This window comes from Corvus hawaiiensis, chromosome 1 (genome assembly GCF_020740725.1).
Source record: "Corvus hawaiiensis isolate bCorHaw1 chromosome 1, bCorHaw1.pri.cur, whole genome shotgun sequence".
NCBI classification, from domain to species: domain Eukaryota; kingdom Metazoa; phylum Chordata; class Aves; order Passeriformes; family Corvidae; genus Corvus; species Corvus hawaiiensis.
This window is the reverse complement of record NC_063213.1, coordinates 813,286-831,599: the sequence shown is the minus strand read 5'-3', so window position 1 is coordinate 831,599 and position 18,314 is coordinate 813,286. Positions and strand designations below refer to the sequence as shown.

At 51.5% G+C, this 18,314-nt stretch overlaps 1 protein-coding gene across 11 annotated transcripts in view; it reads left to right on the top strand.

Moving 5' to 3' along the window:
- MAP4 (microtubule associated protein 4) overlaps positions 1-18,314 on the top strand; it is a 153,023-nt gene that overhangs the window by 34,348 nt on the left and 100,361 nt on the right. For all 11 annotated transcript variants that reach the window (XM_048296567.1, XM_048296261.1, XM_048296657.1 and 8 more), the window contains one exon: positions 13,462-13,720. In XM_048296567.1, coding sequence (XP_048152524.1) covers positions 13,480-13,720 — 241 coding nt within the window. In that variant the 5' untranslated portion in view covers positions 13,462-13,479. The remainder of the gene's footprint in view (positions 1-13,461; positions 13,721-18,314) is intronic.

The following is an 18,314-nucleotide window of genomic DNA, read 5'->3' as shown; positions in this document are numbered from 1 at the left end:
GAGGGTCTGGCCTGGACCTTCAGCGTTCCTCATGCTGAGGATGACACAGTGCTTTCAGAGCGTGCTGGCTTTATCAATCAAGAATCTGATATGTCCCCTGTTGAAGGAGGTGGGAACGTTCCTGCTGAAGCTGTGGTCCAGCAGAGTTCCCTCCAGATGAAATCCTGCTGAATGTGCCATTGACAGGCATTTCTCTGTTTTCAGGCACTTCTCTGTAGCTGTATCTTTGATGTCCCTCCCCTGGGTAGCACGGGAGGTGCTGGACTGCTGCAGGAGTGTGGTGATGCTGCCTCATGGGCCCTGGTCTGGCTCGGGCACCGAGGGATGCTGAGCTAATTCATCTTACCAGGAATTCCCTCGCCGAGGGAGAAGGTCCCTCTCTGCACTAACACTGGAGCCATGAATTGCTGCCTGGTCCCTCAGAGCATCCTGAGTTCTGCCCTGGGGAGCTTTGGGGTGACTCACTGGGCCTTCCCCTGCCTCACACCCCCTTCTGAAGCTCAGTTATCTTTCTCCTCGTCCTTGGGAGCTGTTCCATTAGCACCAGGAGTGCCCCTCTCCCGTGGATCACACGCAGGCAGTTCTTGCTTCCCAAGCTTCCAACAAATCCTTTCCTGAGCTGTTGTAGGCAAAAGGCTCAGCCCTGCCTGCAGAGGGGCCCGAGTGTGCTCAGCACTTTTAAAGCTAAAGGCTTCTACCTTGGTTTAAAAGGATTTCAGATTTTGCCTTTCTCACGTGTGTGTAGGCACAAATATCCCTACTTAGAGGTAATTCCTAGTAACGTGGAATGTGTTTAATCTCCGTTACATCTATTGTGGAGTTGCCCCGGGATGAACAAAATCCATACAGTGAATTGCTGAAGGTGGTGCAAAAAGGCCCTTTCTAAGCATGTTCCAGTGGCACACCAGTGTGTAAAGGCAGACTGGGATATCCCAGAGCTGTCCTTAACCGGGTAAGGAACAGGGGTGATCCCAGAGGTGTTCTTAACAGGGTAAGGAGAGTAAGGAACAGGGATATCCCAGAGCTGTCCTTAATTAAGGAACAGGGATATCCCAAAGCTGTTCTTAACAGAGTCAGGAACAGGCTCCACAGCTTGGAGCCTTCTGGGTGTTTTCTGCTCCCACCCTAAATGTGCTTAGGGACTTCAGTTCTCCATGAATTTCTGAGCACCCAAGTGGCCTCCTCAGAAAAAGAGGGAGTTTTGTTCCTGGCCTGAAAACCCCTGTGGACCAAGTGGGGAGGTGCTCGTGTGTGGTACGTGGAACGTGTCTGTTCCATTTCCAGGTTCCTCTGGGGGCATTTCTGGGAGTTTGCAAAAGCCACGATCCTCTGAGGCACCTGATGAGTCCATAAAGTCCCTCACTCACTGTAGCCAAGATCTTGCAGAATTTGCAAATAGCTAAAACTCATTTCTTGGTATAGAAACGCTTTGTTTCATTCTTCCAAAGCTTTTTGACCTTCCAGTGGTGTTTGAAAGCTTTAAAACATTGTTTTCTTTTGACAAATCCCCTTGGAAAAGCATTGCCAGGTTTGCTGTGCCACCCCTCTGGAACATCAGGCTGGTGCTGAGTTGTCATGAATGAAAACGATTCTCCACTCGACTTTCTCACGTGGAAGCTTCCAGCCCTGTGTCCTGATGGGCAGGTTCTGGCGCTCTGTAATTATGTTGTCAAGAGAAGGGCTTATTTTAATTAAAAGTGAAGTAGCTGCTGTACTACAGTCACAGACACAACTGGAATTATTCCATGCAGGGGAAGGAGTGGAGCCTGTGTGGAAGTGGAGTGGCTGGAAGCAGAGATGGTGTGTCCTGGCTGCCAGAGGAGCTGCTTCTCTTTTCATGGCTGTGGCTGCTGCTCCCCGTGACCTGGGATGGTTTATGTTCCTTGCCCAGATTTTATCTTGTTTTTTAGTGCACTGGTGAAGGTGCTGATTCGGGGCACTCAGAGTCAGTTTGCTTGCAGAGGATGGCATCCAGCCTGTCCTGTGGGCATCACACTCATGGAATCATTGAGGTTGGAAAAGACCTCCAAGACTGAGTGCAGCCTGTGCCTGATCTCCAGCTTAATTTCAGAATTCATCCTCTCTGGCCTTGCTTTCCCTGCTACACTCTCAGATGTGTATATACACATATATTACTATATATACATAAAGGCAAAACTTCAAGTTGATGAAGGCACTGAGGGGCTGCACAGTGGTACTCAAACTATAATTAGGCTGGACTAAACCTCTGCATTTTTTTCTCTCAGCATGACTTGAACTCATTCTCATCTCTGGGTTTGTCCTTCCAGTGTTTGTGCCGCACAGTTTTCATCCCATCTTAGAAATTAACGCCCAAATTCTCACGTGAGAACAAAATCCATTGTTCTGGGAGACATGTACATAAGACAAACATGGAACAGGGTGAATTTAGGGGAGCTGGCACGAGGGCTGAGGGACTGAGGTGAACTTTTGTAGTGAAACGTCTCCCATTTTGTGCACTTGTGTGATTTCCAGGCTGTGGCAATGAGGTGATGTTGCAGGAAGAACAACGAGGAGGTAAAGATGAGAAGTGTTGGGCGATGCACTCTGTCAGTGATGTGCCATCCTTCCCTTGCTTCCAGGAGGAGAAGGATCTCTCTGGGCAGAGCCAGGCAGCCCTTGTGTTGTGGCTTTGCTCTGGGAGGGAGGTGGGATCCAGGCTCCTCCCTGGGCCGGGTGCTATTAAAGGAAAGCAGCTGACGGGAGCAGCTGCTTGGGCTGGGGCTCAGCCCAGCATCCTCCAGAGAAAGTGCTTTGCAAACAGCCCTTTCCTACCCTGCCCCCACTTGTCCTTCCCTGTGCCAGGAGAAAAGAGGAGACTCTTTCCCCATGATTGATGAAACTCTCCTTATTTGGTGCTGCCTCTCCGGGGAAGCGGCGCACGAAATCCCCTCTGCTGCGAGGCAGTGGAGGCCAGCAGCCAAGCTGGGCTCTGGGGAGCTGGGTTTTCAAAGCTGTTAAAGAGTAGGCCATTTTGGAGCTAAAACTTTGGGCAGAAGGTGGGCAGAGTCTCTTTATTCCTTAGATAAATATTTATGATTTTGGAGTCCTTTTTAGGTCTCTTACTTCAGCGCTTGTAGGCCTGTGCACACCTCGACACTTGAAAGTCCCTCACAGTTATTATCTATGAACTCATCTTCCATGTGGCTGTTTTGAAGGCCAGCCAAGAGCATTAATCCCCACCTTCTAGAGTCCCTGATCCCTGCTGGGGCTTAGAGGAAAGTTATTCTTGTCCTCCCAGTGAAGCTGCCCTGGCAGAGCATCTCTCTCTGTAACTTAAGGCAAGTTTATTAATGTGACTTTTTATCAGCTTGGAAAGGGTACAGCTCTGGATGGAGCAATCCAACTTGGACAGTCTTACCCCGTCCTGCTGAGTGCTTAATGGCACTGAAATTGCCCAAAGGGAGGGAATCGGTGCAGGAGGTTGGTGTGCTCTTATCTCATCTCAGGCATAATTACCAGCAGTAAAACGCTCTTTGCAGGCACGAGTACACGAGTACGTGCCATGGATCTTTTTTGGGAATGGGTGCAGCTGAAGTGGAGTCAGGGCTGGAAATGGGCTGCTGGGGTGATTCTTTGCAGTTGTATCACTCTTCTTCTCCTCAGCCTGACATTCCTAAAGCCTCCCAGCTCTGGTTTTTGTCCAGTTGTGGCTGTGCTGGCGTCCGGCCCTCTCCCTGCGTGAGCCTCCCCCTTTCCACCATCCCTCCTTACTCAAAGTCTGCTTTGGTTCCAGGAGCGCTTCTCTGAACGCTCTGGGCTGCTTCAGGTGGGCTTCCTTCCGTTTGTTGTCCTTTCAGGGATTTGGACAGGAGGGGAGTTTGTACAACTTTGCTTTCAGCTCCCTCTGCCAGTTTGGTGGCTTTGGGCAGCTCTGATGATCAGTCTGGTGTCACATGGAGGGTTTGGGAGCTGGGTCAGGGCCCTGTCATGGAGCTGTGCTGCCTCTCTGGTGCTGCCTCTCCAGCCCTCCCTTCCACAGGGAAGTTGCAAAACACCCCTCAGGCTTTTGGACAAGTGCAGAGCAATGGCAGCAGCGTAATTCCCAGGAATGCGGTAGGGTTGCTCTCTTGGGTATCTGGAGTTTCTGTCTCGAGTTGTATGGGCAGAGCCTGGCTCTCCAAAGCCTGAGAGCAGCAGGAGTTGCTGTGGAGTGCCCTGATCAAACAGGCTCGTGCTTCGTGCCTGGAGCTCCCAGCAGCTCCTTCTGGAGCCCGTGCCTGGTGTTACCCCCTGAGGAAAGGTTCTGCAGAGCTGACATCCTCACCTGAGCGGAGGGGAACCGATGGAAAACCTGCAGGTGAGAGTGTGAAATGAGAGTTTGCAGAGTTCTCAGTGCAGCTGAACACGGGGCTGAACTGAGATCAAACAGGGGGATCTGTGCCATGGAAATGCTGGGTTCCAGAGGCCTGGCTGGGAGCTGCTGGGAGGGTGGGCAGGCCCTGGCCCAGGGTGCCCAGAGCAGCTGGGGCTGCCCCTGGATCCCTGGCAGTGCCCAAGGCCAGGCTGGACATTGGGGCTGGGAGCAGCCTGGGACAGTGGGGAGGTGTCCCTGCCCATGGCAGGGGTGGCACTGGATGATCCTTAAGGTCTCTCCAACCCAAACCATCCTGGGATACCATTCCATGATACCAGGTGCCTGCACACTTGTGTGTGTGTATTTAGACATGCTCAAACAGGAATTCTCCCTGGTTCTCTTGCATTTGGATATTCCTTCTGCCTTGATCTTTGACGGAGATCTGGCTCCAGCTAATTACTTTTACTTTGCATAAGTGCAGAGTGTAGACTTTTATTTTTCAACTGCTTATACTGAGTTGAAAATGATGTTAATAAGGGACATATTATATTCATGTTACCCGCCACTGGAATTCCTCGAAGTGCTGAAGTATCAGTATTTATTTCTCTGTTCCCTTTCCTCTGCCAGTGACAGCCCTGGCCGCAGTGCACCCTTTGTGTAGGGATCTGGAACCTTCCATAGTACCTGGGAATGATGGCATTGGTTCTCTCCAGGCAGCTGTGCTGTGAGAGAGAGGGAGATGTTTAGTGCAGCCTGATGGAATGTGCAGGGCAGTTCCCACCTGTGCAGGTGATTCCTCACCGGAATCCCGGCTGCGTGGGGCCCTGCTCCAGGTGTTTGGAAGGGAATGCTCTGTGGGATGCATTGACAGCAAGATGGGAAGCAGCAGTTGGCAGAGTCTTTGGCTGCTAGCAGGTTTTGGCCTGTGCTGGGATCGCCAGAGACCTCTCTCTGGTGAGGCCTGTGGTGAGATCGATTCCGGTGCGGAATTACAGCCAAGGTAACTGCTGGAGTGCCCCAGCTCCCTCAAGGACCAGGCTCCCTGTAAAGCGTGTTCTGGCTGGGGGACAGGTTGTATTTGGAGCGAGCAGTGCAGAGCCTTGAACTCCTCTCTGAAGAGCTCATTGTAGGGGCAGGTGCAAAGCTGAGAGGCTGCGTGGGGCATCGATCCGTCCCTGCTGGCGTAAGGCTGAATTCCTTGGAAAACATCCTCCTGGGGCAGGACCTCTGCCCTGGAGCAGCCGTGTCACTGTGGGGTTGTTCAGCTGTAAATGGGCATTGTCCCTTCAGGGTTTGGGGTTGCCATAGTTCCTACCACAGTCTTGCAGCTCCAGTGCAGCTTTATGGGTGTTGGGAGCTTTTCCTTCATGCAGTGCAGGGATTGTGTGACATTCCTTGGATGCACCCTGAAGGTTCACAGAATCTTTAAGATGGAAAAAGACCTCTGAGATCATTGAGTCTGACCTTTGACTGACACCCCCATATCAGCTGAACTCAAATAGCCTCGAGTCATCCTGGTTGCTGTTGCCTCCCCTGGATGCCCTTCTGGTCCTGCACTTCCCTTTGAAGTCCCTGTATGTTAAAGGAAAAAATGTTCCTTTTTTTTGTTGAATCAAGTACAGATAATTTTAGTGTTAGTGAATATAAAAAGAGCAGGTGGGAACTGCTGTAGTAAAGCTGGGAAATGCTGGCCTGGCAGCCTTCAGGCCACCTTCAGTCATGGCTTTTGAGCTGACAGTGAGCAGGAGCTCCACACGTGGAGAGAGGAGCTTGTTTTACAACTTGCCTCTGGCTGCTGTGGGATTTCTGCCTGGTTATCCTTGGAGACTTTATCATTCCATGAAGTGTGAGCTCTCCAAGCCATGAGTGGCTGCAAGGCAGGAAGAAAATAGAAGTTGCCTCAAATCTCCAGAAATTGAGAGGATCTCTTTAACATTCCCAATGAGGCAGGAATGCTGGGAGACTGTCTGCTGCCTGGCTCTGCTAATTCACATGGCTTCTGAATAATTGATGATGGGGAAGGCACGGCTCGTTGGCTTTATCAGTGCTTTCCTAAGGGAAATGGAGCTGACGAAAATGTTTCTGATTATGGAGCAGAAATCATCATTAAGGACTTGGATGCAGCAAGCTGGGTTTATTTGCAGTACTAATAACAGCAAAAATAATGCTTGAAGCAGAGAAATGGCTCATTCCCCAAGGAATGAAGCCCTGCAAATTGATGGACACTCTTGGACATCCTGAATAAACCCCAGGATTATGGAAAGACTTACAAGACATCATTAAGTGGACAAACTGCACTTCAAGCAATCAACTTTGAAACTTTAAAGTTATAACTCAGAAAAGCTGAAGTATGGCCTGTGAAAAAGAACTGGCCCAGGCCAGCCAGAGCTCGGTTTGTCCCGGTGACCTTCCCTGTCACATCTCCACGGCCTCGCTGTGGCCGTTCCCGTCCTGCTCCGCCAGTTGCTCCTGGTTTATTGCAGATCTGGCGTTCCCATGGCAGGGAATTCAGCCCCCCAGCCCCAGCATCTCCTGCACGCTCCCTGGAGGAGCCTCAGGTTTCCCCACTCTTGGAAGGCCAGGTGGGAGCAGCAGGCAGAGCCAGAGGCTGAGGGAGAGGTTGTTCCTGACCCGAGACGTGGAAGGAGGAGATGGGAGAGGAAGTGGCTGGGAGCAGACAGTGAGAGGAGGAAGCAATTGGGGCTGAAGCTCTGCCTCGGCTTTGGGATCATGTTGAAACTTCATCAAACCCATCTGAAGTGAGAACTTAAAACTTCCTGTTTATTGTCTGCTGTGTGGCCATAAAGGGATTGTGGAAGGGACTTGGATCTGCATGAAGCCTTCAGAGCTATTTCATGGTTGGAATCCTGGAATCCCAGCCTGGTTTGGGCTGGAAAGAACCTTAAGGATCATCCAGTGCCACCCCTGCCATGGGCAGGGACACCTCCCACCGTCCCAGGCTGCTCCCAGCCTCAGTGTCCAGCCTGGCCTTGGGCACTGCCAGGGATCCAGGGGCAGCCCCAGCTGCTCTGGCAATTCCAGCCCAGCCCCTGCCCACCCTCCCAGCCAGCAATTCCCAATTCCCAATCTCCCATCCAGCCCTGCCCTCTGGCACTGGGAAGCCATTCCCTGTGTCCTGTCCCTCCAGGCCTTGTCCCCAGTCCCTCTGCAGCTCTCCTGGAGCCCCTTTGGGCCCTGCAAGGGGGAATCTGGGATTCCTGAGTGGAAATAGGTGTGCTGTCCTTGCGTTCCCTCGTGGAGGCAATAGTAGCAACTGTTTCCCCTTCACTTGTGCGTTTCTGGCTGGTTTTGTGTAGCAGCTTGGAGCCTCTGGGGCTGGCTGAATTTATTCTGAGTAATTAAAGTGAGGCAGAAGGCTCGGGCAGTTTGTGCTGAGGAGGGAAACAGCTCCACAAGTGCTTTGTCTGTTTCAGGAGTCCAAGCTTAAAATCACCAAATGCCCCAAACCTGCTCCCCTTGCACCCAAACCTGCTCTCTTTGTCTCCAAATCTGCCTCCTCTGGTCCTGCCTCGTCCCTTGTCCCTCACACAGGAGGCAGCAATCACTTAAGCCCTGTAAATAACAGCTGGAAAATCTCTTGCTGTGTTTATGGATTGAAGGAGAACGTGGTTCTGTGACTCTCCCTGAAATCCTGATCTGCTGGAAGTCCAAACATGCACTAGAAATCAGGAATATTTGGTGTGCTGCTTCCCTGTCTGCTCTCCCAGGAGCTCCAAGGAAGCTGCCAGCTCACTCTGGTTTCAGCAGCACCTCCAAGTTGAAATTTGGTGTTTGATTTTGCTGTGGAAATATCTGGAATCTCCTAATTAACCCTGTTTTGATGGTGCCACGGGGCAGGTCTGGAGCATCCCTAAGAACCGGAGACTTTCCCTTTGCCCGGAGGGGGTGGCACCTGCACTTCAGGGAGTCCTTGGGGAACTGATTCCTGAATTCTGGAATCCAGGACACCCGTTCTGAGGCTGCTTTTTCCAGCACTTGAGCTGAGAGTGATTATAAGTGTTGGAGAGATTTTATTAAAGATCTCTCACCTTCCATCTCTTTGCCTCTAAGAAGCTTCTGGTGATTTGTGGGATTTTCCTGTGGCTCCAGAAACAGCTGCACAGCAGAGCTCTTGCTGTGTCTAAAACAATAAATAAGTGAACCCCATGGGTTTAGACTGTGCCAAAAAAATTACAAAAAATTCAGTTGGGTCATAGATTTTTGTGCCCAGCCATGGATTGTAAGGAACGTCAGCGACTCGAGTGGTTGCTGTGTCCTCTCCTCTGGAAGGATGGATGCAGAAACCCTTTCCATGGATTCCAGGACTCTGGGAAGGAGGATGACTTAGCAGATCTCTGCTCTCCTGTTTCCTCACGCCTCAGCAGCCACGGCCGAATGCTCCCAGCAGCTCCAGCTAAGAAAAGCAACCTGACTTACCCAGGAGAAATGGGAATTATGACCAAGCTGTCCCTGTTTCTTCCAGCCAGGCATTTTGTTCGGGATGGAGTTAGGAGCTAATTTTAAAGGGGCAAGTGGATCTGATGAAATAATGGCTGTGCTTCTCGTAAATCTGGGCATCAGAGTCTCCTTTAAAGCAGCAAAAGTGAGGAAGTGTTACTTCACTGTTCCTCCTGCTTGGGAGCAGATTTCTCTTCCCTCTCTGGCAGGAAGGTTGCTGGGCCAGAGGCCGAGTCCAGCCCGTTTGGAGCAGGATGGAGCCATGGATTCCTGCCAGGAGCCTGGCAGGGCTCTGGAGCGGGCTGGAATGCTGTGTCACTGTCACTGCAGGGCTGGAACTGGTACCTGGGGGTGCTCCTCTGGGAAAAGCCATCATTCCCCTCTGCCAGAAATCCCAGGGAAGTACAGCAGTGTCCCCCACTGAGTATGATTCTGTTTGGACAGTTTACAGGCTTTCAAGTTTGAGGTTTCTTTGGCAGCATCCCTGTGCCCATTCTCCTCTTTCTCGGCCTTCAGACAAGACACACAAAATCTGGGTCAGACTGATCATAACTTGAAATTCCAAGCCTGTGCGTGCCCGGAGGCAGGAACACAACCGAGCAGTCAGGGGAGCTGCAAAATGGAAGCACAAAGTTGAGGAAATAAATTCCACTCTTCCCTGGATGGGGAGCTGGAGGCTGTGGCTCACGCAGGTTTTGATTTGCCTCCCTTTCCAGAGGGTGGTGAGTGGGATGATGGCACTGGGAAGTTGTTCCAGGGGCTCACTTAAAGTAAAACCTGGGCAAGGAAGTTGCTGAAGAGAAGTTCTTGACACCCTGAGAAGTTGTAGATACCCCTGGATCCATGGAAGTGCCCAAGGCCAGGTTGGATGGGGCTTGGAGCAGCCTGGGACAGTGGGAGGTGTCCCTGCCCATGGCAGGGCTGGCACTGGACGGGCTTTAAGGTCCTTCCCACCCAAACCCTTCTGGGACACTGCCAGGGATGGGGCAGCCTTGACTAAAAACCAGTGAATAGTTGGAACTCTTTGGAACAAGACACCAGGATCGGGGTCTGTGATGTGGTGAGGGATTGAAATAACCCTGCTGAATCTTGCAGATTAGCTGAGGAGAGATGGATTTTATTTATCCCCACAAACAGGTTACTCACTGAGTACACAGAGATTCTGAGCGTGGAGAAGAACAGATGGGGCAAACCCTGAGTGTAACAGATCAGCTGTGCCTGGAACAGGAGGGATCTAAACAATCCTCCTGTGTAAAAATAATGTGTGAGTTAAAGGAACATGATTGATTTGCTTTGGGATAATTTGAAGATTTCCTGGAATGTGTAGCTACAGGAAACCCCTTCTCCTTGTCTGTAGTGCAGCTGTCACTGTGGCACTGGCAGGGCTGTTCCGTGCTCCTTCACACCTTTCCTGGGAGCAGACTCCTCCCTTGGTGTTGCCAGGGAGGGCTGGGCTGTCCTCCTAGGCTCTTCCAGGATACAAACCTGGAGTCACCCACGGCTGCTCCCCTCCCTCTGCTGATTTAACAGCCCCGAGGATCTCAGCAGCTCTTCCACTGCTGAAGAATTATTCAGAATCCCTGAGGCTGGAAAAGCCCTCCCAGCCCATGGAGTCCAGGCTGTGCCTGATGCCCACCTTGTCCCCAGCCCAGAGCACTGAGTGCCACAGCCAGGAATTCCTTGGGCACCTCCAGGGATGGGCACTCCAAACCTCTCTGGGCAGTTCCAGTGCCTGCCCAGCCTTTCCGGGAAGGGGTTTCAGTGCATTTCTAAACCTCTGCCTTCAGAAGCCTCAGTCACTCCTCAGTTTTTCCGTCTCATCCCCAGGTTAATGCCAGAATTCCTCTTCCCTGTGCTCTGTTAATGTCTGATTTCCAGAGCTGTGGAGGCAGGGGATTAAGGTGCATCTTGCTGAGGATTCTTTAATGCTTCCCAGCCAGCCTGTTCCATATGAATGGAAACTGGGTAGGAAGGATCTGTCTCTCTAAGCTGCTCACCACATGAATATGCTCTGGGATTTGCTTTCTACCCTTGGGCACAATCCCTGCAATATCCTCATTTTCCTTTTGCTTTGGTTAGCAGACAAGCCCTGGGAATCTGGGAATTGGTGCAGTTCGGCTGCTCTAACCCTGGAGATGGAAAGGCAGGAATTCCCAGGGCTGCTGTGGCTGTGCTTGGAGCCCACCTGGGCTGAGGAGGGATCCCTGCAGTTTGTGCCAGGTGCTCCTGCGTGTCTGAGACACCAGTGCTGTATTGGAAATGGCTTTTCTTAGTTACCCTGGTTTATTCTTATGCATCGTTTCTACATTCCCTATTTAGCTAAATATGGACAAGGAGGTGTCCTGCTGATAAGGCTGCATAACCTCATTATTACTTTTCCCCAGAAAGTAGATCACTCCCGTGTCCTAGTTCCTATGTAGGCCTGAAGTAGCAGCACTGTCAGTGCCACACAGCCCCCAGATGCCATGTATTTTATGGCAGCTGTTCCACGGAGTGCAGCCGACTCCATGTCGGGCTCTGCTCGCAGGGAACAGGGACAGGAGGAGAGGGAACGGCCTCAGGCTGGGCCAGGGGAGGCTCAGGTTGGATATTGGGAACATTCCTTCCCCAGAAGGGCTGTCTGGCCCTGGCACAGCTGCCCAGGGCAGGGGTGGAGTGCCCATTGCTGGAGGGATTTACCAGCCCTGTGGATGTGGCACTTGGGGACATGGGGCAGTGGTGGCCTTGGAGGTGCTGGGGGATGGTTGGAGTCGATGGACTCAAGGACCTTTTCCCCCTCAGGCACTCTGTGCTCATGATGCAGCTTGTTGGAAAACTTAAATTCTGTTTTTCTTCTGATGCTAAATGACATTTTCAGAAGAAAATGATTAAATGTTCGTTGCTCCACACTGAGACTCACTGACCTAAAGCCATCAGTTCACTTGTGAGCTGAAAGCAAAGGAGGGTGTGGCTGAAAACTTGGCTCTTTCTGAGCCCCATTTGTTCCTTGGAGGAGACTGGCCAGGGCAGGGATAAAACTTCTGCAAGTGCCTTCCCTGGCTGGTGCTCCCCACAGGGTAATGCAGCCAGCTGTGTGCACATCTGGGTGGTGTTTTGTCTTAAAATAGTCAGGAACTCTGAAAGAAACGTTTTTGATAGGACTCTTTCACTTAAGTATAGAAAGGTTTTTTTACTAACCATAATTCATTCAACTGTGACCCTGCACAGGGGGTGAAGAGCTCCAAACTTTTCACCTCTGGATTTCCAAGTGGTGATTCAGGGCCTTTATCTGAACCGACAAGAGCTGCAGTTGCTGCCTGAAGTGTGGTCTGCCTGCAAGCCTGACCTTTTATTGTTCAAAGAATAAAAAAAGAGGAGCTTGAACTGAATTCGTTTCCATAATATACCATTGCCTGGAAGGACAGAAACACCACTATCAGTGGGATAGCATTGTTCCTAAGGAATGTGAGGCTGGAGCCTGTAGGTATGTGGTGGCCCTGTAGTGCTGACACAGAATTTCCTGGAGTTCAAGGAGTAGGAGCCTTTGTTTTTTGGGAACAAGAGGATCTGTGTTCTGCCACCCCATGGAAGGCAGTGAGCCTGGGCTGCTGCACAGTGGCCACTTGGGTTGCCCCTCATGACCCAGCACACACAAGTGTCCCTTGTGTTCCTCGGGCTGTGGCTGCAGCTCTGTGTCAGCAGCTCCCGATTTTCCTAAGGAGAGGCCGGAGCCCCTCTGCTCTGGAGCCAGGCTGGGAGAGCTAGGAATGTTCCCCTGGAGAAGGGAAGGACACAGGGAGAGCTCCGAGCCCCTTGCAGGGCCTAAAGGGGCTCCAGGAGAGCTGCAGAGGGACTGGGGACAAGGACTTTCTGTACATTCCAGCAGTTTTTGTTGGCTCTTGTTCCCAAGAATTCCTTGAAAAGGCTGAAACGTGAAAGAGTAAAGACTTGGTGCTGTGTGTGTGTTGTGCCAGCTTGAAGGCTGGAGATGAGTCAGTTCAGGTGCATTTTCAGTTTGGTGCCAGGAATTAAATTGAACACAGGGAGGGATAGCTGGTGATTACCTCTCTGCTGCTTCCAGTTTGTAGCTGTGGATGTAATGCCTATGTCTGCACTTTGCTATATTTTTTTCACGTAAACATTATTAAAACGTCACTTTCCCTCCCAAATCCCAGGGCTGGAGGGGGTTTGCTGGGATTAGCAAGGTTTGCTGAGGACATGACCATGCTGCAGGACCCTCTGGGAGGGATCAGGAGCAGCACTGAAGTATACATCAGAGATTATGTAAAATCCTAATCTCCGTAGGAGAGGCTGGGTGGAGTCAAGCCCAGCACTAAATTCTCTTGCGTCATTTATCTTTGTGCTGCTGAGGGGTGTAATTAACTCCAGATCTGGGGCAGGGCAGGAGTCAGTGTCACACCATGGTTACCCTGGCCAGGTGCTGGGAGTCATTTTTCACATTTTTTATTTAAGGTTCTGATAAAAGATCCCACAAAATGTAACGTCCACGAGCTAAACCCGCTTTAGATGATCCCGGTTTATTTCTGTTCTGGTGGGGGGGTTCAGAATCATCTGGGAATTACTGAGCACTAAACAAACGTTTCTCGTGGTGTGAAGGCACGGGGGACACGCAGTGGTCAGCACCAAAGTGAGTGACAGAAGAGACCTCTGATGAAACGTGTCTTTGTCTCCCTGGGCGCGGGTTGCAGGTGCAGAGGTGCTCAGGCATGGCTGACCTGGACCACAACCTCAGCCTGGCCGATGCTCTCACAGAGCCGCCCCACGACATCGAGGAGGAGGTGAAAAGGGACTTCATTGCCACGCTGGAGGCCGAGAAGTTCGATGATGTGGTTGGAGAGACAGTAGATAAGACAGACTATGTGCCACTGCTGGATGACGACAACGATGCGAAACCTGGGAGCCAGGAGCCCAAAGGCAAAGGCCACGCGGACGGAATTCCCGTGGAGCGTAAGTGTCCCAAGCACCGGGCCAAAAACCGGCACTGAAACATCAGGGAACGCCTGTGCTCCCTGTGGCACTGCTGAGACAGGGCCTTCTCTGCTGCTGCCTCAGCCTGAAGCGTTTATTTCCAAGGCCAGGGTTGAGATCAAGCCCTGTTTGTTGCTTTTTGCCCTCGGTCCTTCAGCCTGTGAGATAACCTCTCCCTGCTGGGCCCCAGGAGAGGCTGTGCTTTACATTATTATTTCGGGTTGGGTGGTTTTGGCTTTGACCAAATTCTGTGGCTGCCATGCTCCACAAACAGTGTCCCAAACCAGCAGAGCTGTGCAAGGAGCCACCACTCTGGGGGATGGCAAATCCAAGGAACAAAGGTGGATGACGAGCTGCTGCTGGTGAGGTCAGCAGATGGGGACCTTCATCATCTGCCTTGGAGCTTCGCTCCCAAGTGTTTGACAGCTAAATCCCATGTTTCTGACCCAAGGCTTTACTTACTTGGGTTCCTTGCTGCCTGGATGTGCTGGTTGTGTGCATGGGTACCAAAACATACTGCTGTCCCTGCTGGTGAAGAGCACTTTCCAGCCCAGCTGATGTTTAGAATCATGGAATCATTAAGGTTGGAAAAGATCTTTGAGATCATCAGATCCAGCAGCTCCCCCACCCCTGTCCCCAGGTGCCACACCCACAGGGCTGTTAAATCCCTCCAGCAATGGGGACTCCACCCCTGCCCTGGGCAGCTGTGCCAGGGCCAGACAGCCCTTCTGGGGAAGGAATGTTCCCAATATCCACCCTGAGCCTCCCCTGGCCCAGCCTGAGGCCGTTCCCTCTCCTCCTGTCCCTGTTCCCTTCGAGCAGAGCCCGACCCCCCCGGCTGCCCCCTCCTGTCAGGGACTTGTGCAGAGCCACAAGGTCCCCCCTGAGCCTCCTTTGCTCCAGGCTGAGCCCCTTCCCAGCTCCCTCAGGAGTTTTCCAGTTCCCTTCCCTGGACACGCTCCAGCCCCTCCATGTCTGTCCTGGACCTGGGGACCCCAGAACTTCCCCAGCAACTTGAAGTGGAACCTCACCAATTTATTTGTGTTAAGAATTTAATCAAGAATTCCTTAGGAAAAGGAGAGCTTTAAACAGATGCTTTCCTCTATGAGAGGGAACAGAGTAAGATTTGGGGTCATCCAACAGGTTTCTTTCCCAGTGAGCAATTTAAATGATTGCTCCCTTTGCCTGTGTGCTGTTCCCTCCCTGCCCAAGTGGGAATTGTTACCTGGGACCAGAAGTGCCTTGATGATTTTATTTATTTTGTGGCCTTGATCTGTGCTGGGTAGAAGAGGAGAACCTTTGGTAACCCAGTGACTTCCTTCAGAAGAAGTTTTCTTTTTTTGCCTTGATCCTGCTGCTCATCAGTGTTGAGGAAAGTGGGATTTGATTCCTGAGAATAAATAGAACCTGCAGGACCACAGCATGGGGAATTCTGGTCTGTTTAGGGCATTTATTTGCTTTGTTTAGAAGTGCATTGGGTGCCTTGTAGTACAGAAAATGTAACTTGGAATTTTCCATGCTGACACAGTTATTACATGGTACCAGATGAGCAGGAAGGATGGGAATGGGCAAAGAGATTATTAGAAAACTTGGAACTTTGGGCAGTTCAGATGTGTCTTATTTATTTCATTATAGGTGGTTGATATTTTAGCATTGCAGAAGTGGCTGAAGCAGGGAAACACAAGGACTTGTTAACACCTTGTACATGATTTGACCATATTTTAAAGCAAGCCTTTGTTGTAGAAGCTGCAGGTCCTAAACCATCTCTGTGCCAGGATTTCTCAGTGCTAAAATCATGACTCAATATTGGTTTGAAGTCCCTTAAGTGTGTCCTCCCAGCTGTGTATCCCTGGACATTGCCATCCCAACCCATTGTTTCACATAACTCAGGGATCTTGGAGTGGGGGTAACGAGGCCTTTTGGGTTTGCTCAGTAATTAAAACTCTGTGAGAGAAAGGCTGGGTCCTGTGTGCAGAGCTCAGGCAGAAATACTGGGGGGGGAAGAAGTGGAATTTCGGGAGGAATTCCTTCCTGGAAGGGGTTGTTAAACATTGGCAGGAGCTGCCCAGGGAGGTTTGGAGTGCCCATCCCAGGAGGTGTCCCAGGAAGGCCTGGATGTGACACTCAGTGCTCTGGGCTGGGGACAAGGTGGGGATGGGGCACAGCTTGGCCTCGATGGGCTGGGAGGGCTTTTCCAGCCTCAGTAATTCAGGGATTCTGGGATCTCTTGGCTTTTCCAGCCCTCTCCTCTCCCCCCTCTGCACACCCCATTCACTGGGCTGCTTGAGCAGAACTCATTTCCCTCCTACGTGGCAAGGGGGGGATGCAGTTTCTTACTCTTGCTTTGGAGATCGGTTTTTCCCTTTTTTGGGAGAGCTGGAGAGCAGTCAGGAGCATTATCTGAATCTTTGGCAAGATGCAAACGAGACCCTGCGTGAAGAAAAGGAGACGTTGCCCTGAGTGGAGCTGTTCAGCTTTCCCACCTTGTGCCAGCAGGGAAGGACTGAAGCCTAAGCAGGGTCAGTTTAACAGACCAGGCTTAGGATTTGATCCTGGAATGTCTGCATTTCTTTTACCTGTTTTTCCCTGAAGTGCTGAGGATACCTGTTTCTTTCAGGAGATTTATTTAATATTTGTAACTGTTTAAATTGATGGTTAAGCTGAATGTGCTGTATTTATTGAGGCTCCAGAATAAATGAGCCCTGGGTGAGATGAACAGGGTCCTAAGGGGGTTTTGGTGTTGTAGTTCCATGTTTGAGTGTAACACCAAGTTTTTGGGGAGCAGCAGCAAGAGTTCCATGGCCCTGGCTCCAAACAGCCTGCTTTTCCTGAGGGAGAGGAACAGCCTGAGAGCTCAGGCTTTTCAGCCTCCACTTGTTCATTTCTTTATCTCAAAAGGCACAAATGTGTTCTGACATCACGGTCTGTGCTCCTGAGACTGTCTTTCCCCAGTCAGAAGAGGTTTAATCCTCCATCCTGTCAGGCTTTAGCTGCTCCAGCTCTGCTCCAGGGTTTTCTTTCACTTTTTTCCTAAACCCAGGAGCCAGAGTAGGCGAGTTTAACGTTGAGCTGGGCCCCAGCGTGGGGCTGGGTGAGTACAGAGGGGTGGAGAAGAGGAGGGACATGTGATGAGCAGTCATTTGGTCACCTACAAATCTGCCCTAGAATAAAGCTTTAATAATGGTTAACTTTATAAAATACCAAGGAGAAAGGGGTTTACTCTTCCTCACACCTGGCTGGGCATGGCACTTTGGCAAATTCTGGGATAATCCTCTTATGACTTTGTGGTCCTTACATAACACCAAGGGATTGCTTGGGGTGTGCTGCCGGCTCCCAGCTGGCTTTCCTTAGCATTTCCAAGGCTTTCAGGATACTCTGGAGCTTCCAGGCAAAGTCCTGGTGGCTGCAGTTCTGTTCAGGTGCTCGTGTGATGGGTAGGCAGGTGTGAAGGAAGGGATTTGGGGTGGGAGCACGTTCCAAGGGAAAGGAAAACGCTGGGGTTTGATGAGTTGCAGCAGAGCCCCTGGGGAATGCTTTAGTGGAAGTGAGGACCAGTATTGTCTCTGCAGTGATGGTTACTGGTGAGGTTTTGGACACAGACCAAAGGGCAGGTCTGTGCCTATGGGACGTGGCCTCGTGCTCAGTCCCTGTGTTTTGCATTCCCACACTGTTCACAAGCTCCTTGGTGAGTGTTATCCTTAAATACAGGGGGTTTTGGGGGAATTGTCCTGGTATGGGCTGGGATGGAGTTAATTTTCTCTGTGGTGGCTGGGACAGTGCTGTGTTTGGGTGTGAGAGTGGTGTTGGTAACACATGGGTGGTTTGGTTGTTCCTGAGCCCTGCCTGCTCTGGATCAAGGACTTTTTGATTTCCCAGGCTCAGCCAGGGAGCTCAGGTGTCAGGAGGGTGAGGGCATGGCCAGGAGAGCTGAGCCCACCTGGCCGGAGGGATATCCCACAGCAAAGAACATCATGCCCAGGATAAACTGGGGAGAGCGGGCCAGGAGCTGCCAGTCACGGCTGGGGGACGGGCTGGACACTGGTCAGTGCCTGGGGACCCAGGGGACTGGGCATCACTGGTTCCTCTTGGGTTTTATTCATAGAATCACAGAATTGTTGAGGTTGGAAAAGGCCTCTGAGTCCATCGAGTCCAACCATCCCCCGGCACTGCCAAGGCCACCCCTGACCATGTCCCCCACATCCACAGGGCTCTGAAATCCCTCCAGGGATGGGGACTCCACCCCTGCCCTGGGCAGCTGTGCCAGGGCTGGACAGCCCTTCTGGGGAAGGAATGTTCCCAATATCCAACCTGACCCTACCTGAGGCCATTCCCTCTTCTCCTGTCCCTGTTCCAGAGCCCGACCCCCCCCCGCTGCCCCCTCCTGTCAGGGAGTTGTGGGGAGCCACAAGGTCCCCCCTGAGCCTCCTTTGCTCCAGGCTAAACAATTCGCCTCTCTCTTTCATTACTACAATTCTGTTATTTTCTTTTGTTTCCTTTATTAAGCTGTCCGTGAGCCCCGGGCTTTATTCCCCTGCATTGCCCTCCCCACGGGGCCGGGCAGTGAGCGGTGGCT